This window comes from Pelecanus crispus, chromosome 5, assembly GCF_030463565.1.
Source record: "Pelecanus crispus isolate bPelCri1 chromosome 5, bPelCri1.pri, whole genome shotgun sequence".
NCBI classification, from domain to species: domain Eukaryota; kingdom Metazoa; phylum Chordata; class Aves; order Pelecaniformes; family Pelecanidae; genus Pelecanus; species Pelecanus crispus.
The window spans coordinates 11,481,646-11,507,191 of NC_134647.1; the positions used below are offsets into that span (position 1 = coordinate 11,481,646).

General features: G+C 44.1%; 1 protein-coding gene across 1 annotated transcript in view; it reads left to right on the top strand.

Moving 5' to 3' along the window:
• ESYT3 (extended synaptotagmin 3) overlaps window positions 1-25,546 on the top strand; it is a 36,043-nt gene that overhangs the window by 6,903 nt on the left and 3,594 nt on the right. Inside the window, exons 3-20 of the mRNA XM_075710490.1 lie at window positions 451-585; window positions 1,131-1,207; window positions 7,655-7,721; window positions 8,337-8,426; window positions 9,479-9,534; window positions 12,814-12,934; window positions 13,921-14,094; window positions 14,621-14,703; window positions 15,148-15,196; window positions 15,852-15,941; window positions 16,796-16,858; window positions 16,953-17,021; window positions 18,282-18,347; window positions 19,738-19,824; window positions 20,670-20,819; window positions 21,357-21,799; window positions 23,557-23,646; window positions 24,711-24,842. Of these exons, the coding sequence (XP_075566605.1) occupies window positions 451-585; window positions 1,131-1,207; window positions 7,655-7,721; window positions 8,337-8,426; window positions 9,479-9,534; window positions 12,814-12,934; window positions 13,921-14,094; window positions 14,621-14,703; window positions 15,148-15,196; window positions 15,852-15,941; window positions 16,796-16,858; window positions 16,953-17,021; window positions 18,282-18,347; window positions 19,738-19,824; window positions 20,670-20,819; window positions 21,357-21,799; window positions 23,557-23,646; window positions 24,711-24,842 (2,042 nt within the window). The remainder of the gene's footprint in view (window positions 1-450; window positions 586-1,130; window positions 1,208-7,654; window positions 7,722-8,336; window positions 8,427-9,478; window positions 9,535-12,813; window positions 12,935-13,920; window positions 14,095-14,620; window positions 14,704-15,147; window positions 15,197-15,851; window positions 15,942-16,795; window positions 16,859-16,952; window positions 17,022-18,281; window positions 18,348-19,737; window positions 19,825-20,669; window positions 20,820-21,356; window positions 21,800-23,556; window positions 23,647-24,710; window positions 24,843-25,546) is intronic.

Below are 25,546 nucleotides of genomic sequence, written 5' to 3' on the forward strand. Positions count from 1 at the left end.
GGACTCTGGAATTCAAAGCAGAATAGCTGAACTTGCAATTAGCAATAACTATCCTGTTTTTAGCAAACTTTCTTTTTGATGTAGAAGCTCATTTCCCTCCTCTCTAAACAAACCTAACTCCAGGGAACTTTGTGACACTTCAGAGTAATTAGGGACTATTGTGCTTTAGAGACTAACCCTGCGCTTTGCTGGCTCAGCCCCTGTGGTTAGAAGCAGTCAATAGACTCTATGGTGCTGAAAACTCACCCTTCAGTTCTTAGAACAAATTCCTTTTCCGAGGAACTGAGATGGATCCTTCCTTAAGGATGACTTAAGAGCACTAATGTGACTTGGTATTTTAAAAGGACAGACATTAATAGCCAGGTGTTCTGTGATGTGTGTGTCTGTTTCTTGACAAATGTATCTTATACAAAGGATCTTCAATGTGTTTCTGCTTTTGCTGTTCTTTAGGTCCTTGTGCAGGCTTGGCCATACTTTGGGACAATCATGGAAAAAACATTTAAAGAAGTTCTTGAACCAAAAATCAGAGCAAAGAATGTACATCTGAAAACATGCACCTTTACCAAGATCCACTTTGGCGAGAAGGTAGTGTGAATCCTTTGCAACACTTGCAGTTCAGTCTTTTCTGAAAAGTTCAGATGCAAGGGGAGTCTGATGTTCAGCTCTTTAATAGCTCTGAGTGTTTAACAAAATGGTATTGGTACAACACCGCTGCCTCCTTTGTTCCCTCCTCATGCTGACTTGGACATCTTCACTGTGAAGGAAAGTTCATATAGGAGACACACACATCCCTTCCCACCATCTGTCAGTATCATGGGACTGGCGATAGAAAAAGGGGCGCATATCCACATTTCTTTCTGTTATACCCTTGCGACAGGAGTTTTCAGTGCTTCCTAAGGCTTGCAGCATGGGCTACTTGCAACCAGCCCTATATTTGAGGACTGCCAAGGCTGTTCACGCTACCTCTTTAAGGGAAAAACTTGTGTGGTTTACTCATACTCTACATGCAGTTGTGCAAAGTCTTTAATGAATGCTTCTGTACTCAAACTGATTGAAGTGAGTAGGACTTTTCACTTGGGCTTAACTTGAAGGATATTAACTGTGCCCTATCTTGTTTGTCTTTATTTCAGTGCCCTAGAATCAACGGAATAAAAGCCTACACCAAAGAAATTGATAGAAGACAAGTTGTCCTAGACCTGCAGATATGGTAACATTGCATCACTGAATATGTAGATGGTTCTTAACTCACTGCCCATTTGACACCTGTGTGTGATTTGCCATGCTGGACTGGACATGTTGTCCACTAAGATCAGCATGAAGCGGAGAGGTCCTTGCCTTATATCAACCTAGAATGATATGAGATAATCTGTCCCCCAGCTGGATGTCCTCAGTACTTACAGAAGTGAGATGTGCATCAGCCTTTAAGTCAGAAAGCAGTGTCACTTGCACAGGTCTAGGTGTTACCTACTCTGGCCCATCACTGCTGCCATGGGTATAAGAATGTGTCCCTTGGCTTTGCCGTCCATGGCAGTAAGAACCTGAGTTTTGGAACTGTATTTCCTCTCCTGACAGCTCTCAGGCGTGGAGGTGCTTGGTCTGTCTTGACCCACTATGGTTCCTTTTCAGTCCAACCTCTCCAGTTCTTCCGGAACTACTCGCGCTATTTATTTTTTAATTCCTTCCCCTAGATTAATCCTCTTGTTTTACTTGCCATTTGTTCTGTGTGCCACTCAAGATATTTGCTTTTTTTGATTACAGCTGTTCTCTGAGCAGAAAACTGCCTCTAGCTCTATTAACAACAACAACAAAATTAGATAAAACATTTGGTACCTCCCAGGCTGTTTTGAATGTGCTTGTGTGTTTTGTTAACATTGGAGCCACTGCAGAGCTAAACTCTCTCCCAGTTTAGCCTGCAGAATGACATTACTGGGGGAATTACCACTTGCATGCTGCTGTAGCTCTGTAAGTTTTAGTGGGTGATTGAGCTACCTAATTTAAATGGCTTTTCTTCATGGTAGTGCCAGGAAAAAGCAGTGTAAAATTACAGAGTGTCTTGGCAACAGCACAGAGCTGCTCAGAACTGTGCCTGCTGCTTCATGTGGCGATGGCAGGGCAGCATCCCCAGCTCTGGCAGAGCACCATCGCTCCCTGCAGAATGACATGCTTCATTTTCAGCCAGAACATGTTGTGCTTCGGTGCTGTCAGTGAAGTGCTCTTTGTAATAGCCAGACCAGTTTTAGGGCCTTTGGCAATATCATTCATGCTTTCCACATTGAGATCGAGGGATTTGATGCCTTTAAGGCTCTGCAGGAGGTTGCTGCTATTCTCTGTTAAACTACTTCTCCAGGCTGTTTCTCCCACATACTCGTTTTCACTGTCTTAACAATCTTCTGCAGAGGGATTCCCTCACATCTTCATTCCTGTCCCTCTGGCAGACCCATCAGCATCTCCCAACTGGCCCAACACTTCTGTTCCTCATCCTGATGATAACTTAACCTGAATTGTCATCTGATAACACAAGTATTTTCTGTATTCACACAGGAGTGCTCAGACTACCTTGTCTCTCTGATGGGGGTCTCTTCTCCTGGGCTGTGTTAAGGTCCCAGCTGCTCTTATGTTCATACATTAACACCAGTTTCTGCAGCTGAGCTGGGTGTTGTGCATTGTACGGCGTCCGCAGGAGGTAGTGTATTACTTCCAGGAATGGGGAGAACCAAATCTATGAGCAGCGGTGTTATTTACCTGCCTTTTCCTGGATTGCTAAAGGAACATGTTTGGGTTACTTTCTTTTCTTTAATCAAAGAAATGGGCAATCTCCACTTTTCTGGAGTGAGGCAAACCCCCATTACAAAATAGGCTCTCTTAGCTACATGAATAGCAGTGAGTGTCTGCACTAGTGCAGCTGGTGTTGGGAGAAGAGCTGCTTAGAGGAGATGGACTTGAGCTGCCCCAGCGTGAGGCTGCTGCCCTTTGCACTGCCTCTCGGTCACTGCATGCTGGTGAGGTTTAAATGGCTGGATCTGTCCTGGCATCACAGCTCTGGAGAAGACAGCGATGTGCTGCGGGTGCCACTGTGGTGCACTTTGCAGTGCTGAGACCACAGTGACTGACTTTCCTCTCTTGGGTTAGGTTTCAGAGAAGCGTAGCAGTGGACATTAAAGGATTAATGTGTCTGCATGTTTTAAACATGACTCCTTTGCCTTGGTGCTTGCTAGCTGTAATTTCGTGGGAGTTCCCTCACTGGTGAACGCACGTGAGCGTGGCCTGTTGGCTGGCTCGCCGCTGCATGCGGCGCTGACCAGGGCGGCTGCAGCGGGGAAGGATGAACAGCTGCTTCACGCAGAGTGCTGTTATCCTGGTGGACAGCATTCCTGCCTGGGCAGCAGCTCTGCCCCGCTCCAGTGCTGAGGTACCCTTTGCGTTAGGCAGTGTCTTGCATCCAGAGATTTCAGCATGCTCTGTAAATGCTTCTTGCTTTTGGTCTCACAGCTGTACAGGAGGAGGGATTTTTTCCTCCAGTTTTATCAAGGAGGCAACTAGTCTCTGAAGCCCAGAGTCTTTGATTTGGCCAGGGAAAAACATGGGGAAAGGGCAGGAGTAGAAAAAACTTTTCCCTCAGCTTTCCTTTGTGGTCTGTATGGAATAATTTGTGTAGTTTTAATAGCCACTCGTAGACCTACAGTCCATCAAGTGTTTTGTTTAATCTGTGCTCCTGATCACCATAACATGATGTGGCACTGAATGCTGCGGTTCAGGTCTGTGCTGTGTGAAGAAGAGCTTCCTTTCCTCTGTGTTAAATTTGTGATGTGATATCACCAATTGCATCCTTTGCTTGGGAACTGTGAAAAATAGCACTTAGAGGTCCCTTACTTGTATGGGCAGTAGCTGTCAGCAGAGCCAGTGATGCAGTAGATCTGGTATTGCACAGAGTTACCAAAAGGAACTTGAGAAGCTGCTTTAATTAAATCTGTTAACAGTTTACATGCCCATAGCATCAGAGCATTGGGAATGGTTATGTAGAGCACTGTCTCATTACAGTCTTGACTGTCCCGCATGAAAGGACTATACTTGAGTTTTTGGCAGGAAAACCAAGGCTCAGAGGTAACTACTTGTGAGGCACAGAGACCTTTTGGCAAAGGCAAGGAAGGAGGCTGTAAGTCTTCTTTCAAAATCTTTTGCTTGGCCCCTGAGACGATGCACCCAATTGGTGTAAATTAAGTTGTGTAAATTTTGTCACAGCTTATAGGACTGAACAGAGATGTTGTGATAATCACTGCTTACCCTCAGGTCTTCTGTACAGACAAAGTTTGTCATTTATCTGTCTGAAGGTCCTGGTGTCTGTATTCTGTTCATGTATCTGCTTTCCAGCACAAATACACCTGATCTATAGCTTTCACATGACACATAAGAAAGTATCAGGGCTCTTGCAGTGTCTAAATGAAATACGAGATCCCTGCCAGACTGGGATTTGAAATCCCCAAATCTGAAATATGAGATCCCAGCTGGAAATAAACTGGCAATACTCTGGGATCTCCAAACATTTTGCCCTAGATCTAAATCATGAATCTGTCCCCTGAGCATAGGGAGCTGACAGTTGCATTCTCCAAATGAATTCATGTCAAAGCGTTCCAGAAATGTACTCCAAAACTGCATTTTTCAAAATGGGAACTTTTCAACTGCAGCCACTTGACCTCCTACAGCTGCTTTTCTTCCCACTAATTCTGCAATTGCCTGAGCTGCTGTGTAGCCATGTAATCATTGGCCGTAATCATCAGAGTTTCAAAGTATTTGAAGGCACTATTACCTCCCAGAAGAATATCTTGCAATCCAGTTGCTTCCTATTTCGTTAATCTGATTTAGTACTCATAATCATTTTTCATTGGAAATGTTTTGAATTTTCATTTCCGTGTTCTTCTGTGGCATTTATAGTATATGAAATGTTATAGAACAATAGTGCAATAATTAATGTGTATAAAAAAAAATATATGTATGCATTGCAATTTACTCTTAAAAGAGAATCTCTGGACTTCCTAACTGGCAAGTTTTCAAATCTGGAAAGACAGTCTCTGTCATCTAGTGCAGAATTGGAGAAAGTAGTCAAAAGAAGTATGCAACAATACTTTGAGCTTTGGTGGAGTTTGTGTTAACTAACTTTGTAGGATCTTACAAGAAACTAAAAGCATTTTGGAAACTTCCCAATCTTGAGCAGAAAAGGAATGCTTGCTCTCAGGAGCCTGACTTGATAGGCAAAGGGGAAAGGCAGAGGTCTTCTGGTTTTTCTCGTACCCTGTGGTACCCGGTCACATTTTCTTGTCTCTCTTATTTGTCTGATATCACTTGCTCATTTACCCAAGTCCAAGGTCAGGCAGACTAAGCAGTAGTCTACTTTACAAAGCACTTGAGAAGGCTGGACAAAAGGGGGCTTTTAGCGTGCAGACCGATGAGAAGATGCGCCCCATGGGGAGTTACTTTACAGGGGGAGAATTGCACATGCCTTTTCTAAAGGGATACATGGACATCCAGGTTAGCCAGACTTGTCAGTGAGTGCTCTTGTAGCATCCCTGCCTTCAGCCAAGGGATTGCCATTGTGCTATAAACACTGGGCCCAACTTTTCCACCCAAGTAGAGAAGAGATAGAGATACATGCGCTTGTACAAGCTTCTCCACTTCTCATCCATGGCACAGGCATGCTAATCTGCATCACCTTGTGCAATAGGAGATCTAGGAGAGAAATGGGTGGTTCTTCCACCATTCTCAGGTGGGTAAAGCATGGGCCTGTGGATAGCAGCAGAGTGGAAGGGAAGCCCTACATGCTTCTGAGTGTTAAGGCTTGAGTTTGGCTCAGGGGCACTTTGTCTTGGGCAGGACAGTGGAGAGCACAGCAAGGTTACACTGAGCAGAGGGGGCAGATGAAAGCACGAACAGCTTGGAGTGGAAATGAGGAGTAAAGCTAATAAACAAAGAGCACATCCTTCCTCCCAAGCACCCTGGTGTGGGGGTGATGCCTGTATGAACCAGGCTTAAGGATAATTAAAGGCTTAGGCTCTGATAAAAGGGGTAGAGACTTCTCTGACATCTAGACTCTAAAACATGATTGCATATATTGAAGTGTTACTGGAGAAGAGAAACATCTAGGACTGTGTGGCAACAGTTTTTGACTGTGTGGCAAGGCATAAAGGTTGTAAATTGAAACACCACAACTGTTATTTGTTGTGTTGGACACTGGCAACAGCTGAATTAAATCCTCTTGGATTAATTACTGCAAATTGAGGAACTAATTTTGGCTTCTCATTTAGACTTCTATTGTGACAAAGCTCTATTAGCACCCAGTGTAATGAGCTGTAAGATAATGTCAAAATTGTAGAAATTAATAAATGTAAAAATAAGTTTCTTTAATTATGTGACTAGCTTAAAGGAAGACACTGTTAGTTTTGGCGTGGCCTGTGAGGTTGGTTATTTAAGAAATGAGAATGCTCTAACATTAAAGGCTTTAATTTGTGTGTTACAAGCTTTTTAAATTCTGTTAACTGGCTATCTGTAAACAAGTATTTGAGGACTTTTCTTGCAAAAATGGAGACAAATTCACAGGGTTACACATTCTTGGCAGGTTTTTTTGCGGGGAGGGAATCTGTCTATGTGCAAATTACAGTGTGAATTAGTGGCAACTGCAGCACTATTTGCCCATATACATGTGGTTAGAGCAAAAATCTTGACCATTTTCTTTGATTATGGGGTGAAATTATGCATGCAGGCGGCGAGCACAGCACATTCACTGTGCTGCGGTACCTTTACACCCTGCTTTACCTGCAGGCTGTTTGTGTATCTGCATCCAGAAAGAGCTATTTCTCAGAGGACTGAAAGGGAACTTGGTAGCTCCCTTTAATTGTTTTCTGCCAGAGGCATCAACAAATCTGCTAGGTTCTGCTTCCTGGGGAGTGGCTATCGGTTTCTGCATAAAGTGATGTTTGTACTTTAATAAAAATCTAAGGTGGTTTCCAAATTGCGAAAGTACCACACTCAGCATTCATTTTATTTAAAGCCTCATGTTCTCCATGGCAACTGACCAAAATCTGATCTAAGTCGTTGTCTTTTAATTCAGCCTCAAGGAAACCAGGTTATTTTTAGTGATGAATTTGTCCTTCAGGTGGGCTTTTGGGTTGTGGGCAAGGGTGATCTATGGGCTTTTTGGTTGTGGACAAGGTGAGGACTCCATATATAATGGCAGGATGGCTCTGCATCAGCTTGGGAGCTGGGTCACCAGGTTGTGGGGTGGGATCAGGCCTTTGCCAGAGGAGGAAGCAAGAGGGCAATTGCTGTGCCTTTGAATTTTGAATGAGCCTGTTGATCCCCTCCTTGGAGCAAGCTTGCCTCAGCTAACTGCCAGTCTTAAGAATGGAAAAGTAATCTTGAAATACAGATGTTGCTTTGACATTTTGCAGGTAGATCAATAACCCAGCTGACTGCAGGGTTTCTCTTGTGAAGATCTGACCCTTGTTCAATGTGCTTAACTTTACCTGTTCAGTTGCTTGAAAATCTGTCTCTGCCTGCGGGGTCATGTTGTCAGTCATTAAATTAATTTCACTTATACTCTGTAGCCCAAAATTTCTCATTGGACTATTACAAACTGTGGAATAATATGAGAATTTTCTTTCAGTTACATAGGGGACTGTGAGATTCACATGGACATATCGAAATTTAATCTTGGAGTGAAAGGCATACAGGTGCGTGCAGTGCTAATGTTGTCTGTTCAAGGCTGTGTGTCGCAGGAGGTAGCATGTCCCAATGGGGAGGTCATGATGCTTAACTGGGAAACCACTAACCAGCAGACTTGGAATGACTGGCTTTATCTCCTTGTGTTTTGGCTGGGGAAATTATGCCTTCCATGGAAAGCACCTAAATACCAGCTTCTTAGTGTGACTCTTACACAGGGTCAGTACTAGAGCATTGAGCTCATGTGGGCCAGCTTCTGCCACTGGAGTTCAGAGGAGCTGCATGTTGGCAGAGAACTTCAAAAGAGCCCGTTCTGCCAGGGCGTTCATAAACTGGTGTAGATTAGACCAACAACCTGTTCTTACAACGTTGAAAGCTAATAGGCACATTGCTCCATTGCATGGCAGTCAGGATTGCAGAGGGACTCCACAAACTTAGACAGCATTGCCTGATATCAATAGCAATGGTTTTGGGGGGAGGAGGTTATTGTTGTTATTAAATTCCAAATAAAATGACTTCAAGTAGGATTTTTAAAATTACCTCCGCCACTGAAAAGCTCACAGTTTTGAAACTGCATCCTAACAGTACCTTCAGACTTAGTTTTCCTTGGTCTATTCTGTTTGCAGTTGTATGGGACGTTGCGGGTGATACTGGAACCTCTTCTAACTGATGCACCTTTTATTGGAGCGGTGACCTTGTTTTTTATGCAGAAACCGGTGAGTCAGTAGTGAACTGCACTCCGCAGCCTTCTTGGTTCTTGGTCTGTCTTAATGCATGGATAGGTCTTCACTGAATGACACAAGCTGTCCATCACTGGTAACCCAAACTGTGTAACTATGAATGCCTCAAACACCAGTGCAGGTGTTTGAATAGCAAATTCCTGATTCTTCAATGCTCTTGAACTCCAAGAGGACAGGAATGAATTTGCCCTATTCTTTTGTAGTAGTGCCTAAAATGTTACTTGCTTCTCTCTAAGAATGGGATGGCTTTCTGCTGGTGGCAGCACAGGAGCCATTTCCTAGGCCTTTGCTGCAAGGTTCCTGGCAAGTGAATTTGAAATCCTTGCATTTGTAGATTTTAAATGCAGTCGGTCATGGTTGTGCTTTGAAAGCTTCCCTGTTTAAGGTCACATGCCTTGTAGTTGAATTGTGGTTTAATAAAATATGAGAAACCTTCTAGTCTTGTAAGAACCAGTTATCTTATAGCACACTGCTTTGCTTGCTTGTGGGTTATCCTCAGCTTGAGTTCATGGAAGTCATACATTTTTGATCTTGGATGAGGTGTTTTTGTGTTTAGATGTAGTAGCATTATTTTAGCACATGAAAAAAAAAATGTTTATTGTGTAACTAGAAATACAGAATCCTGAAGTCATGTGGTGTTTGTAAATCCCCCTGCCTCAGGGCATAGGCCAACCCCTAAGTGAAAGGATGAGGAAGCAACTTCAAAGTCTAGGCAGAAATGTCAGATTTGCTATGCATGACCCCAGGGCATCTGCCAGTGGCCATTGCTAGGGGGTGAATGCTGTATTTCCCTGTGCTTGCAGGATAAGTCCCAGTGATACCTTCATTTCAGCAGGTAAAATAGATAAGGGAATTTCTACCAGCTGTTGGTTTTAATGTATAGATGCAGTCACTTACCGGTGCAGGTTTTCCTTTCTTTAAACATCTGGCTTTGGCTTAGAAGCATTTGCTTCCCCTTTAAATTCTACCTTTGTTCTGAAATAAATTTTAATGGTCCTGTGTGATTTTTCTCCCTGATCTTGTTGTAGCACTTGGAAATCAACTGGGCGGGCATGAGCAACCTCCTGGATGTCCCAGGGATTAAGTGAGTGTCTGTTTTGCTTTACTTTATTCTTCTTTAAAAAGCCTTTGGAAGTTGGGATGGCTTTCTCCAGTAAGCATCAAAGTTATTCTCAAGAGTGGTGTGTAAAAGGTGTTACTCATGCCATCATATCTGGCTATGGAGTTTGCAAAACCTAAGGAGGGTGCTTTTTACATTCTCATAGAATCATAGAATTGTAGGCTCATAGAATGCTTTGGGTTGGAAGGGACCCTTAGAGGTCATCCAGCCCTACCCCCCTGCAGTGACAGGGACAGCTTTAACCAGACCAGGGTGCTCAGAGCCCCGTCCAACCTGACCTTGAGTATTTCCAGGGATGGGGCCTTCACTGCCTCTCTGGGCAACCCCTTCCAGTGCTTCACCACCTTCATTGTAAAAAATTTCTTCCTTATATCCAGTCTAAATTTATCCTCCTTTAGTTTAAAACCATTACTCCTTGTCCTGTCACAACAAACCTTGCTAAAAAGATTGTCCCCATCTTTCCTGTAGGTCCTTTTAAATACTGGAAGGCCGCAATAAGGTCTCCCTGCAGCCTTCTCTTCTGGCAAAATTGCTTCAATTACTTTATTGTGTTTGGTACTTAGGATGGAAGTAGTAAATCCCCAAAACTACAATCATCTATAAAGTAAAAAATGAGCCCTTCTGTTTCCCGTGTGCCAGTTACTTATAAAGGTAGATGAGCAGACCTAGGTGACAGGTAGACTGTGTGCTTATTTACTTATTTATTTAAAGTGAAAAAAGACTATGTATCACAGAGTTGCAATCCCTCTGACAAAGTGAAATACAATCCACAATGAAGAAAACTGCACCAGATCTATAGGGAGAAATGTTCTTCTCTTTCTGTATCATCTGCTCATGCTTTAGATTCTTCAGAAAACATAGTTCTTCCCCAATGGCTCTTGGGTTGATCTTGTACGTAAAGCTTGCGCAGCCGTTTTCAGTACTGTAAGTTTCAAACTATTTCTCCAGATTCTCACTTTGTCCTTGTTCCTTAGTGTAAGGAGAAAATTCTGTTACACAAGAACAAAATATATTTGGTTACTCAGCCATTGCCTTTCTCCCTTCAAATGCAGATGCAGACACTTCTGTTCCCCTCTCTTCCTCTGCAGCTCATGGTTTGCAAACTCATAGGAAGTGGCTGGCTACTTTAGGTGCCAGTTTATGCATTAAAGGGCCTCTGAAGTCCTTTGATGTTGAGTGAGAGGAGGCTTTCTTTTTCTCTTAATTTGAGGCCAGAGTGGCCTTTTGCCCTGAAGTTTGCCCTGAGAGCTCCAGTTTTTATCAGAGGAATTAATCTGTTCTTTGCTAGCATGGTTTCCTTAATCCTTGCAGGGAGAAGGTATGTAGGTGTTCCAACCTACAGCCTCTCATATAATTAAGTGCGAATCAGGTGTCCTAAATTTTCACTCCCTGGTTCTCTCACAGGGATTTGAACACAGAAACCCAGGCTTGTTCATCAGCACTGCACATGAAAGCCAGGAGCAAAACATGCCTGACTGAATAGGCTGAAGTACAGGTTGAACAAGAGCTCTCCCTTTCAAATTAATCGGGCTTACTTAAGAGCGTAAAGAAACTGGATGCAGTCATCTATCCTCATGTACAAGCTGTGTTTAGTTGGGTGTACCCTGAGACTCGGGAGAAGGGACAATTCTGTGACCTTCCTGTGGGGTTTTTTTGACAGGAAAGCCAACAGCCTGACCAAGGGCTTTCGGGTTTCACATTTGGAGTAGGAGAGGACTTTCCTTCTGTGTGAATCCAGCCTCACCTGTGAACTGTGACAATTTTGTTGCACAGTCTTACCCTGAGAAGCTGCCTTATGAGCACTAGGTTTATCAAGAGGATGAGTCTTTCAGGTGTTTGGTGCATTTGGGTTTTCCTCTTGATATTGTCTTCTGCTCATGCCGACTTGTAGTAGTATGTTGAAATCCTCTCATTAATCACTTGGAGAGTACCAGATGTCTGTGATAGCCATATACTTCTTGCTCAGGAGAAATAGGTCAAATTAGTTGTCCCCACCATACAAATAGAGCAATTCTGAAGAAAAGGTGTAAGCTGAAAAGCTAAAAATGTGTAAGTTTTAATTAGACTGGAAAGTTCCCCAAACTCCAAGACAGACAGTACCCTCAGTTCAGCCAGCGTGATCTCCTGTGTGCCAAAGGTCCAGTTACTTCAAACAGGATTTTCCTTCTTAGTGCAAAATATACCAAGATACAGAATCCCATCTTTTGCTTGGTCTTCTATTTAAAAAAAAAAAAAAAGCCAAACTCTCTTTTTTTTTTTGTTTAATGTGGCTGGCTTCTCCTTCCATTTTACAGTAAGGTCTCAGCATGTGGCTAAGAGGAGACAGCATTGTGTGCTGGGGCCATGTTCTAAGTCTAAAAAAAAAAAAATCTGCCTTGAGGTCTTGAGCCCCCTCTGAAATGCTGAAAATTCCTGATTCCTTCCTCGCCTTGTCTGTCTCTGATGTCGGCATTCCCAGGGAAACCCAGAAGGCACACGAGTTTGTATGACTTGTTTGGGTGTGTGACAATCTTATCATAAGGCCTAAGCTCCCATTTATCATTTACAACCTGCTAGAGACAAATTCACATCCAGCCCTAGTAACCCTAGACTGGAGCATCCCTGCGTGCAAGTGGGCACTTGCACCACATGTGCCACAAGGCAATGGCAATTACGTGCAGAACAATAGGGAATAAGATTGAAAGGGATCTTGAGAGGCCCTTGAGAGGCCCCATGCTCGTATTCTCCTCTGCAGCAGCTCAACAGGACATGAATTATTGATAGGAGGCAGCCTGACCTTCCACAGTGATCCACATCCACCCTTGGTGATTGGTTCTGGTGTTGAACTGTCCTCTCCATTTCTTCTTATTCTAAGCTAAATGTCCCAAGCATGAGTTTCTTCTGCTCGTGTTCAGTTGTATGTAGGCAGTCTTTCACAGAATCATAGAATTGTTTAGGTTAGAAAAGACCCTTAAGATCATCGAGTCCAACCATAAACCTAATACTGCCAAGTCCGCCACTAAACCATGTCCCTAAGCGCCACATCTACACGTCTTTTAAATACCTCCAGGGGTGGTGACTCAACCACTTCCCTGGACTGCCTGTTCCAATATTTGATAACCCTTTGAGGAAAGGTAGGCCATATCACTCATTTTGCAGTGCCCATTTTTTTTTGCTGTGCCTCGTTCTTTCATTCTAACTGAAATTGTGATCAATTATAGAGATTTAGATTGCTTTTTTTTTTTTATTTCCCCCCACCTGCAGTGTAATGTCAGACTCGCTAATTCAAGATTTTATTGCTGCACGGCTGGTTCTACCAAACAGGATCACAGTGCCTCTGAAAAAGAATATGAACATTGCCCACTTGAGGTTCCCTATCCCTCATGTGAGTTTTTTTTAAAGTGAGAGTGTTAATCTACCTGAGTGTGCATTTGCCGCAATGTGGATGCATGCAAGCTTAGTGTCTTAGGTTCCTGCATCAGCTGTTTCAGCCTGAATTGTAGGCTTTCTGTAGGTAATATTTCAGAAATATAAAAGCAGATCTTGGATGGTTCATTATTTGGGTGGGGGTTGGTGGTGGTGGTGGTGCTGGGGGGTCCTACCATCTATACATGGCATAAGAAGTCTGTTTAGACACTGAGCTTATTTACCGATTTAAACCTTTAGTCTCATTTGAGAATACCACAGATCTTCAGTTAGAGAAGGTAAATACGTGAGCAGTGAGTGTCAGGCTACTTAATTTTTTTTACTAATGCTGTGAAGGGGTGTAAATAGGGAGCTCAGAGGGTGACATCTCTTTGTTACAGAAAAAAATTCAGGAAAAAAAAAAACAACAGCAAATCTCCTAAATGCTTGACATATCCAGATCTTCAGTGTCCTTCATCCATCAAATACCTAAGACACTGATTAATGAGAGTAAATATAAATGAGTGACAGAGGGATGCTCCCTATTGCAAACTTGCATCACCAAATTGAAGTTGAGTGGCCACTCTGCAATAAAATAAGAACCTGCCAGTGGGTGCTTATTTCCTCCTTCAGTCAGTGGGAATTAGTCTTTACCCTACACTTGATTTGACTGTGGCCGTAATCCTGTGTGCATATGTATGTTTCTGATTTAAAAATAAATTGAAGAATATTTCCTACCCAATTATTTAGATTGGATTGTGTGTCTGTTTAAGGTGGTTCCCCACCAGGGTAAATGTGTTTCAATACAGCTGTCACTGGAAATATACTGCATCAAAATACATGTCTATGCAAAATTGTCATGGTGACTACCCTTGCTGCCTGAAATAACTAGCTTTAGGAGGTAGCATATTATAAGTATCCAATAATTGCATTTTCATGACCAGTTTTGTATCTTATTTTATTCAGGGAGTAATAAGGGTTCATCTGCTAGAAGCTGAAAACCTTGTCCAGAAAGACAGTTTCCTTGGTGCGATCAGGGGGAAGTCTGACCCATATGCTCTTCTTCGTGTTGGCACGGTGCAGTATCGAAGCAAGACAGTTTCCCGAGATCTTAATCCCATTTGGAATGAGACATTTGAGGTACTGAATCTTTTGATCTTTCCATCTGTAGGATGCACAGCCGTTTACATCCCTGTGCTTGGAGGACCTTCTCTTAGCTGACTGCACTGGAGCAGGTGGACTTCCTTGTTACTTGATTGAGGCACTTCTGTCCCTTAAACAAGTTCAAATTTGCATTGCAAACTTGAAATGTCATTCAGGTCTGATTTACATATGTGGGTTTTTGGAGGAGGTGCAAAGCACTGCTTTAAATATCAATCAGTGCAGCAGTCTGTGCAGCTGTAGTCTGCTCTAGCATTGATTCTTCCCTGCTTATTAGGGATACCAGTTTGAGGGGTTTCATTTGTAGTTCAAAAACAAGCAAACTGGTTTTGAAATATTTTCACCTATAATCAACTGTATTTGTTACACAATTAGCCACGAAACAGTGGGAAATGTCCTTATGTGTTATACAGCTGTGAAGTGTCATGTTCTTGTCCACAGCCTGAGCCTATATGAACCTGTGCAAATACTTCTTATTTTTAAGCACTACCTCTTTCTCCTCCAGTTTGTTGTACATGAAGTGCCCGGTCAGGACTTAGAAGTGGACTTGTACGATGAAGATCCAGATAAAGATGACTTTATGGGCAGGTAAATTAGCATGACCCTTGCTCAGGGTCCAGTAACCTCTGCAGCGGGACACACAGGTTATTCATACCGAAAATTTAGTATTGAAGGAAGCTATTCCCTTTGTCCAGATTGATACCAAATTATTAGTTCCTAGTGCAACTAACTTTGAACAAGGTAAAGAATGGTCCCAGACTCTTGCAGGGAGTCCCAGGAAGCCATTAAAAGTGATAGTTACTACATGACTTGAGATTTACTTCAAATTTATTTTAGTTTTGCAAGTATTTCAAGGGGGAGACATCAGAAGTATAAGTGCATTCCAGCACACATGCACACAGGTAATATGGAGAAGTTGTTATTTGGAACAGATTTGAGCATGGGCTTTTTTGGGGGTGGTTTCTTCTCCCCCCAACAGCGGTATGCTGTATGCCTAAATATACACTGAAATGTTTGTTTTTTGTCTTTCAGCTTGCTTATAAGCCTAGTGGATGTAATGAATGACAGAACTGTTGATGAGGTAAAGATCACAGCTTATTTCTAAACATGGTTGCTGCTGTATCCTTATATGTACTCGTTTGTGCTCTCCCTCTGCTGCTACGTTGGTTCCGAGTGCTTAAAGCTTCCTCGCACACTTGCACTGTGGTATTTTCACAAAAAGAAAATACCTTTGCTCAGAAAACTTAACGTAGCCATTACAATAATTTTTACAATCAAGCTGGCAACCTCAGACAGCCCTGAGGTTACACTGAGCCAGCAGTGGGGTATCTTGTGTTGATATCTCGTGTCTTGCATGTACCAAATATTTTGTACAAGGCTACAGATAAAGTCTGGTGAAGCAGTCTGATTGCTGAGGGAAGAAATGATCCAATCTTACTGTGGTTCATCCTGCAACCCAGCACTCTGCAAACAATGCCAGGGTGCCTGTCTTGTGCTGCTGCTGGTTGGAAATATCCACGTGCTTTGCATGTATATGGGTATCTTATTTTTGCTTTTTCTGGCTCGTGTTTCTAAGCAGATGGACATGCTACAATGTAAGTGTCAAAAATGCAAGCTAAGGCTCTCAAAGTACAATTCATATTGCCTATTGTGCGTAAGTTTCAGAGACTGCAACATATGTATAAAAATTATTCTGCCTCCCAGTTCTCAAGTTACTCTTTGTTGTCTCCATTTAGTGGTTTCCCTTAAGTAAGACAACAAGCGGACACTTGCATTTAAAACTGGAGTGGCTTTCACTAGTAAATGACCAAGAAAAGCTACATGAGGTGAGTCTATTTGCTTAAAGAATTCAGGTACTCTGATCCCTGTCCAGTCATCAACAAAGGAGTGTGTAAAATTAGGAACCCCAGGCAAACTCATAGGAGTTTATTTTTGTCTGGCAAAGTTTTGATGTGATTCCCCGCCCCTCCTGAAGAGGAAGGGCGTTTGCTTGCCCCAGGTCCCTTGGTAATTCAGGAGTAACTCAAATCTGGCAGCTCTTTTTGCTTGAATTAGCCAAGCTTTGTTCGACTCACCGCAAAGGGGCCTCTCACAGTTTTCTTCTTTGATAATTTTTCCCTTCCCTCGTCATCTAGGATCTGCGTAGGACCCCTGTCTATTACCTTTACTAGTCATAGACAAATACCCAGCACGGGTGCTCGGTAGGGCCATGGTTCCAGTTGGTGTCTTACTTGTCCAGCAGAATTGCTTGGATAAAGCCCATCTCCCAAGCATGCTGTTCCTTCCAAGCAAAAGCATTTGAGTTCCACTGAAGTGAATAAAATTTGTTTCCAGGCTTTGTTCTGGTGACACTGGGTTACTGATGTTGATGTATGTAGTTGAGTATGTTTTAAGGTGTCATGCTGCACTGGGGAATCCAACCAGTTCTGCACTAGAGAGACTGAAGAGCATTAAGGCCAGTGAACTGAAAAGACTTGAATCTCTTCTTACTGGTCTGCTTAAAACTGTCATGCTGTATTGGCTTGTACTCCTCTAAATTGCAAGTTTTAGGAGAAAGGTGAAGAGCTCCTTAGCTTTCAGAAACTGTCCTTTGAATTTGCATTGTGCTTTATGTTGTCCTTGATGGGTGATCATGCCTACCTTGTGTTTTGTTTTGTTTTATCTTTCCTGGCCTTCACAGGATAAGAAGGGTCTGTCTACAGCTATTCTAATAGTCTACTTGGACAGCGCCTTCAACCTTCCAGTAAGTACAAACCACAGGCAGGCAGCCTTCCCTCCTCACCTTTTTTTTAAAGCCCACAAATTAATTGTTTTAAAATACTCTTTTACTAATTCAGAAAAACCACTTTGAGTATTCGAATGGTGAATGTGGAGCAAAGAAGATCAAAAATAACAAGTACCTCAAGGTAAAATTTATATTCTTCTTCTATGCTTGCAAAACAACCTTCTGGATTATGCAGTATCGTAGCAACTGAAACTAGATGTGGTTAAAAAGATATAATCTCTTCAGCGTCAGAATCTAAGTGACCAGGGGCTCAAAATAGTGACTGAAAGCCCACCTCCACCCCAGTGAAAGTCTAGGACGTCCAAGGGGGGAGTGCAGCACAGAAATATTTGATTGTGTGTGAGGTTGTCTTTATTTTATGCTTTGGACAGAGAGCCTCCAGACATCAGACCAAGTCATGTTATCCTTTCTGCTGCTGCAGGGATTCTTTCCGTGCTGAGCTGTTCCAGCTTGACCTCCCCCATTGAGATGGGAGGAATATGCTTGTTTGTGGTAACCATCCTGCCCATTGGAGACCTGACCACCAGATTCCTTCCCCCTTGGTTTTAGAGGGATTCAGAAGCCACTCTGTCATTCATGCCTCCTCACTCTTTGCTTCTGTTTAATTTTTCCCCCAAACACTGCATTTTGCTACTGTGATGTAAATAATGGGTATAGGGAAGAATGTCTTTTTCCCTTTCTCTTGAACAAGCTACACACAGCCACAGCTCTGAGCAATGGATAAAGCTTCCCATTCTCTCTGAGTTGCTCCACTCCTAAATGCAATCTTTACAATTTAGATGAGTTACCAGCACTGTGATACACATCAGATTCAATAATCCTTAATTGTGGCCTTCATTGTATCCACGTTGTATAGAATGTTGTGCCAAGACTAGATCCTTAGCCTTAACTTCTGTAGCATTGGTGCAGAGAAGCACAGTACAAGAGGTTCAGTGTTACTGCTTCTGGAAAGGAATTGTTACTTGATGCCAAAGACTTGCTTCTAGCTGCTTTACAGCGAGTCCTGAGCCTTGGAAACCAGTTCTGGGAGTCCTGTTTCATTCAGGAATGATGAAGACTTCCCACGGAGCCTTCAACCCTCTTCTCTGTTTCCACCCAGCTTCTGACAATTTTTTAACTGCTCACCTATTGAAACCTAAATACATAAAACTTTGCCTTAAATGTGTACTCTTGATGGTAGAGGGTAGGACTGTGCTGTGTTATGGCTGGAGTCTTTCCTGTGTATTGCACTCGTCAGATGTCCTGCATCTGAAAACTATCGTCCGCTTTCCAGCAACTTATTTCAAGTAAGAGTAGTGGTTTGGTATTGCTTCCTGTATATGATAAATGTATCTTTTTTTTTTTTTCTGCTTTCTTTTTTTTCCCTTGTATTAAATGACAGAAGATGGAACGAGAACCTTCCTCCTTTGTCCTGCTCACAGTAGGAAACAAGACTCAGAAAAGCAAGGTGAGGCTGTTTGACTCTTTTGCTTTCCTTAAATACTTTGTATTTTATGGGTGACTGTCTCCAAGTAGCCCCTAGGCAGGGCAGGACTAGTGAAGCTGATGTGAAGAGCTGTAGTTATGGTGATAACTGCAGAGGCCGGGAGGTGGGGGTCAACCAGCATGTGGAAGCACTGTGTCACTGAGTGGTGCTTGATTAGTGGGTGTCTGATCAGCTGCTGTACAGAAGTGTGGTTTTGTGCTCATGGCCACGAGCTCATGTTGGTCAAGATACTCTAGTTCTACAAGGGTTGAAGAGGGAAAGAATGATAGGTCTCCAGTCTGGCTCATGCTTTCTCAGGGCAGAGTGTCATTTGCATCAAACTGGCATTTGTTCCCTCATGAGAGTCTTCTGGCTCCTGTGTTTCACAATTTTGCCGTTTTTTTTTTTTTTTTTTTTTTTTTAACCTGGACAAGATGTACCCAGATCTCCTTCACTTTCAGTTCCTTTTTCATTATTTAATATTGACTTTTGCCTGATGAGTATGAGCAACACCAGAGTTCTGCCCTCCCAGTAGCTGCCGTGTTTATTGCCCCGCAGTTGGATGCGGATGAGGGCGGCCCGATGTTCTTTTGGACACCCAACAAACAGGAACGAATCCTGTGGGCTACACACGAGCATACGGGACTGGCATCTATTTTCCTTTGTTTCTTCCACCTGCTCCTTCCAGAAATTGGGTTCTGCTTGCATTTTTACCTTCTTTGGCTTTCCCTTTTCCCCACTACATCGCTTGCCTTTCCCAAGCTAGGTCAGACCTCCAGCTTTGCCCTGCTCCTTTCCCCTTGCCAGCACTCATGGCCTGGCAGAAGCAGCTGGTTTACGGAGCAGCCTCAATCACAGCCCCTGTGGGTGCTTTCCACGCTTTTTGGAAAGTGGATGGTGCTGAAGCTGTGCCCTCCCGCTCTTCCTGCAAGCTCTACACCCCTCAAACTACCGCTTTAGTGTTCCTGCCCTTCCCCACCAGCTCGCTGCAGCTCTGGGAGCTGGCTCTGGCTGCCTGCAGGCTGGCAGCAGTGCCCTGGCTCCCTGGGTGGAGAGGTGGGAGAGAGGGAGCGGTGCCTCGCTGCAGGTGAGGCAGGCTGCCGGTCCAGGCAGCACTGGCTGGGGCCAACTGCAGCTCACCAGACTTGTTCTTCGGCATTTCCACACCCTGCAGAATTTGTTCTGGTTTTGCCAGAGACTTTGCTTCTGCATGCTTCTGAGCTGGAAATTTTACTCTCTCCATACAGCTGGGGTGTAGCATCACTGAGTAAAACAAGAGGGTCACCGTGGCCCTCTCTGGTGATCAGTGTCATGGTATTCTTTGCTGCTTACAGAATAAGCTAATGTATATGCCACAATCTTCTTGTTGCAGACCTGCAATTTCAACAAAGATCCCATGTGGGGCCAGGCTTTCACCTTCTTTGTCCACAGTGCTCATTCCCAGTCACTCCATGTTGAGGTGAGAGAAAAGCCTTTCCTTTGAAAACCGAGTACACATCCGTAGGAAGAAACCTCTTTTATGGTAGATGTGATCTCAGTGCTGGGTGTCTCTGTGTGCTTGTACTGGGGTCCTCCTACTTAAAAGGTGGAAGAAGCACCTGTTGTTGCACAGCCAATTCTCTGTTAGGTGATGCTGGTATCTACCTTTGCTCTATGATCACGTAACGCATAACATATTAATTCAAAGCATGGGACATTTCTGGCTGCAGAGTGCAAAGGAGGTTTTATACAGGTTTGTGTGTAGTAAAGCCGTGAATATTTTGCTGTCAGAAATCGCAGCCTTCATAATTCTCAGCCAGAGTCCTATCTCTTCACCTTGGTATTTTGGCTCGTTAAGAAATCCTGTATCTCACTAGCATACAGTGCAGTCACAGCCAGTTCTATGGCTGTTCACTCGGCTACAGAAGTGGATTTGAACTTAGAAGGTGTACTGAGGTTAAATAGGCTAAACAAACTATTACCTAAAAAGCTTGTAAAGTTTTAGACCAGTTGTCATCCCAGCTGCCTGGTACGTTTTCCCCAGAGCAAGTAAGGAAAGTCAAGTAAATCCCAGAGCCTAGTTTTTCTGCTAAGGCAGTTCCTTCTCTGCATAGTTAGAGATGGGTTTTTTACTCGGAACATACTAAGTTGTTACACTCCTGAAATATTGGCATCACCTGTTTGGAAGTAACCATACTTGATAGTATGTTCTGAAGTAAATAAGCTAATTTTGGTCTCTGTCTGAAATACCTTCTTGTTTTGCTGTTCCCAGTGGTATGCTTTCCAGTTTGCTGTCTAATAAATTTTTCCTCCCCCCTGCCACAGATAAAAGACAAGGATCGGGATAGTGCCCTGGGAACTTCAGTGGTATGTCTCTCCCACTTACTTAAGGACCCAAACATGACTTTGGATCAGAGATTTCAGCTGGATCATTCCAGTTCAGACAGCTTCATTAAGATGAAACTTGTGTTGCGGGTAAGTTGTTCTTTGCCATATTCACTCGGCTTCCCCAGCAGAAGCATCCAATTCTAACCAGGCAAAATAGATGAAAGGTGGGTGTGGAGAAATGCAGCTTTGCCTCACAGATGAGTAGAAAGTGGAAGTGTGACAAGGTCTTTAAGTGCAATTAGGAGTGCATGGTGGAGCTGAGGGGTATCCCTGAGGCTTCCCAAAACTTTGTGCATTGCCATTGCTGAAAATCTTCTCATGGCAGTAAAGAGTTGGACTGAAAATCTAAGCTGGGGAAATCAAAGCTGCTAAACAGTAAGAGAGACTGATGCTTAGGAATTGTTTTTTCATCATGCTCTGGATGAGTGTTTAGACACTGTTAAATACATACACAGTAGGACAAGGGAAGCGAACATCACAGCTAATCCCATAGGCATCTTTCATCTCTAATGGCAGATTCCTGTTGTTACAGCTTTGTGGTGAAATTTCATCCTAGGTGGTAATGCTGGCATTAACCCCAGTGCTTTGGGAGCAGCGCTCATTTCTCTCCCTTGTGATTTTTAGGCCCTGAATGTTGAAGAACCCGATCCACAGAGAGTCAAGGCTGGTGTCAGTGCCTCGAAGCAAGGTCCTGTGCATGTCATGGAGAAGGGTGGAAACCAGCAAAAGTTTGTCTCCCCACCAAACCCAGAAGTCTCAAATGTACTGCCTGTGAGCAAAGACTCTGCAGCACTTGAATCCCTGCTGAAAAAGGACAGCAGAGAAGACCTGGACACAAATGGCAGCTCAGCAGCACCTGTACCCAGTGAAACTGTTGCTGGCCTTAATGAGGCAGAGTGCGAGCAAAACCCAGAGCGTCGCCCGTCATCAGCATTGCATACCAGAGCAGTGGTAGTGCCCACGTTGCCAGCCGTACAGGAACTGAGGCTTGCGCCCAGTGTTGCTTCGCTGGGTTCTCTGCCTTCTTCTTGCTTTGAATTAAGTAGCAGCAATCTGGACCTTCAAAAGTAGGTGTTCTTCCAGCTGAATTGTTCTTCTCTTGGGAAGGTTTAGGTTTTATAGATCGCTGTTGCAAACAGTTGAATTCAAGACTGCTAAGTCATTTGGAGTCTTGGGTCTCCAATCACCTTACAAAGAATTGACCTAAGTATTCCAGTCAACAGCGAAGTAAATTACAAGCTTGCTTATCAGATCAGGTGTAAAGTGAAAGCATTTCCTTCTCTGGCTCTCCTAAGAGGTGCTGCATATGTTGGCTTTATATTGTCTAAGAGCCGTTCACACAGAATATCCTGGGTCCCATAATACTCATGATTTTAGCAACAGGATATTGGAAGTCTGAATATCCCACTTCCATAAAAACATAAAATCTTGATAAGTATACCTGGCTGCTTCAAGTTTTGGATGCTGTGTTTTATCCAACAGATTTTAAGACTCTCATAATGGTGTGAACAAAGGCTTTGTGGATTGGTGTGCTTGTGTGTGTGTCCTTCCCACAGTGCTAAGTGTGAGGCTGCAGGTAGTCTGCTCTGTCGCGGGGGACAGAGAGCTGGATCTGTCTCTCCTGGGGCACAGAGTGGAGCTAGTACAATCCTTAATGAACTGAAGTAGCAAAGAAGGTCCATCTCAATTAAGAGAGCATCAGAGCAGTTATCAAGCTGAACATCAAACCCAGCTTCAGCTGTTCAGTCTAGTACTTGTGGACTGACAAACTTTCTAGCTCTGAGCAGGACCTCATCTAGAAACCATTTTAAAGCCATTTTTGGCTTGTGCCCAGGTGGCCAAGAAGGCCAACAGCATCCTGGCTTGTATCAGGAATAGTGTGGCCAGCAGGAGCAGGGAGGTGATTGTCCCCCTGTACTCGGCGCTGGTGAGGCCGCACCTGGAATACTGTGTCCAGTTTTGGGCCCCTCAATACAAAAAAGACATGGAGGTGCTGGAGTGTGTTCAGAGAAGGGCAACGAAGCTGGTGCAGGGTCTGGAGCACAGGCCTTATGAGGAGCAGCTGAGGGAACTGGGGCTGTTTAGCCTGGAGAAGAGGAGGCTGAGGGGAGACCTTATTGCTCTCTACAGCTACCTGAAAGGAGGTTGTAGCGAGGTGGGTGTTGGTCTCTTCTCCCATGTAGTTAGCGATAGGACGAGAGGAAATGGGCTCAAGCTGTGCCAGGGGAGGTTTAGGTTGGAAATTAGGAAAAAATTTCTTTACGGAAAGGGTGGTCAAGCATTGGAACAGGCTGCCCAGAGAGGTGGTGGAGTCACCATCCCTGGAAGTGTTCAAAAAACGGGTAGATGTGGCACTTCGGGACATGGTTTAGTCTAGTCTACCCTTGATTGGTTTAGAGTGGACTTGGTAGTGTAGGTTAATGGTTGGACTGGATGATCTTAAAGGTCTTTTCCAACCTAAACGATTCTATGATTCTAACATGCTAACCGGTACTTTGCTGCTCCATCTACAGCAGGCCAGTTAAGTGCTTTTTTGGCCATTTATGCTGTGGGACTGAAACCGGGTACCTGTACAGAAGGCTGGATAGGCAGTGCTGCCACTAAGGGCAGTGTTCTTTTTGTGGAGCCTCTGTGGTCCAGCTGCTTTCTAGATGGCAAACCTTAGGATTCCAGAAAGAAGAATTGTGCCCTGAAAGTTGGTTTTAGCTGAAAATGCATCACCAGCTTCTGCAGCTCGTGTCCTGTTTTGTGCTGCTGGGTCTGTGCGCATGTGGTCTGTTAAACAGCTGTATTTAAAAGCTTTGACTGTGCAACTGTCTTGCAGCGGGACTGAAATGCCTCTGGGAGAGATTCAGCTCACAGTGCGGTACGCTTCAATACGGCAGAGTCTTGTCGTGCTGGTGAATGGCTGCAGGTAACGCTGACGTTTGCTTGCAGCTCTCTGTAAAGGAAAGGGGAAGAGCTCTCTGAGCTTGTGCCATCCAGCAAAGCTGGAGCAGAGCCACGCGCAGCGTCAGCTGCCCAGCCGAGACGGCCTCGCGTTGGCTGGCTTCGATCTGTGCAGCCTCACTGAGCCCAGGCAGCTCAGAGAGCAGTGCTTGCTGCAGTAGAGTTACTTCAACTTGCATCCACCCAAAACTTCCTCTGAACAGCATTGACAACTGATGCCTGTCTTGGGATGTCATGATAGGCATCATGACAAGGACTGACACTGTCGTGCTTTAACCCCAGCCGGCAACTAAGCACCACACAGCTGCTCGCTTGCTCCCCCCACCCCCGGTGGGATGGGGGAGAGAATCGGAAGAGTGAGAAAACTCCTGGGTTGAGGCAAGAACAGTTTAATGATTGACATAAAATAATAGCAATAAAAAAATATACAAAGTGAGTGAAGCACAGTGCAATTGCTCACCACCTGATGCCCAGCCTGTCCCGGAGCAGCAATTGCTGCCCCCTGGCCAGCTCCCCCCAGTTTCTATACTGGGCATGACGCCATATGGTATGGAATCTCCCTTTGGCCAGGCTGGGTCAGCTGGCCTGGCTGTGCCCCCTCCCAGCTTCTTGTGCACCTGGCAGAGCCTGGGAAGCTGAAGAAGTCCTTGACCAGTGTCAGCACTACTTAGCAGCAACTAAACCATCAGTGTGTTGTCAACATTATTCTCATACTAAATCCAAAACACAGCACTGTGCCAGCTACCAGGAAGAAAATTAACTCTATCTCAGCCAAAACCAGGACAGGCACCTATGATTGAATTTGTAAATGTTAATTTAGGAACCTTGATAAGTGGCCACACACTCAGTAGTGAAAATTTTGTTTAACTTGACATCCTTAATGTTTTATTTGCTTATGTTCCAACTCCCAAGATAAATGTTTTTGGCCCATGAACCCGTGAAAGATTGGTCTGATTCTGAGAGACAGGGTGTTAAAACACACAGTGGAAGACCCTGCCTTGCTTGTCAACACTGTGTTTCTTTTCACAGAAACTTGGTACCCTCTTCCAATCGTGGAGTAGATCCGTATGTTCGTATATACCTGCTTCCAGATAGAAGATGGGCAAGCAGGAAGAAGACTTCCGTTAAGAAAAAAACTCTGAACCCCCAATATGATGAGAAGTAAGAAAATGTTCATTATGATTGCTGCTGAAATAGTTACGATCTCTGTATAATGAAAGGGCTTACATAAGGTATGCTCCTGTTGCGCTGAAGGATTGTCTCATGTGAACATTTGTGGGTCTTCTGAAAAAAATGGCGCTTCAACTGTGGTTTGCGAGTACTTGGGGCTGGCCTCGCGCTGGGTATGTGGTGTCTGTCCCCTGGCAAGAGGGCACCCCTTCCCACCCCCTTCCCTGGTCCTGGCAGGCGCTGGCTGCGCTCGCTTCTTTGCGCACAGACGCTCCCCTACCCGTGTTTAACTCCCTGTCGTTGCAGAGGCAATGTTTCCACTTGGGTACCTCCCAAAGCCTGCTTCTCTGTTCGTACTTCTTTGCCTGATGCTTTTTCTGACATCTTTCCAAAAGTCAAAGGCAGAAGTACAAAGCCTTTTGAGACTGGACAGACGGATGGATGTCGTCTCTGAGACCTGGTGGGAGCAGGGTAAAACGCTCCCAACTCTTTGCCGACAGTTGGCACATCCACAGCTTTGCCGCTGAAACGGAACGTGTTTTGTATAAAACCGAACGCAGTCATGCTTCGACATAGAGCTCTTTTGAGAGGTGGTTTTAATCCCATATTTAGAGGAAGGTGCACACATATGAAAATACGTGAATATCGGGTGATCCTGGGTGACTCAGTTTTTTCCTATGTTGAGTCCTTTCTGT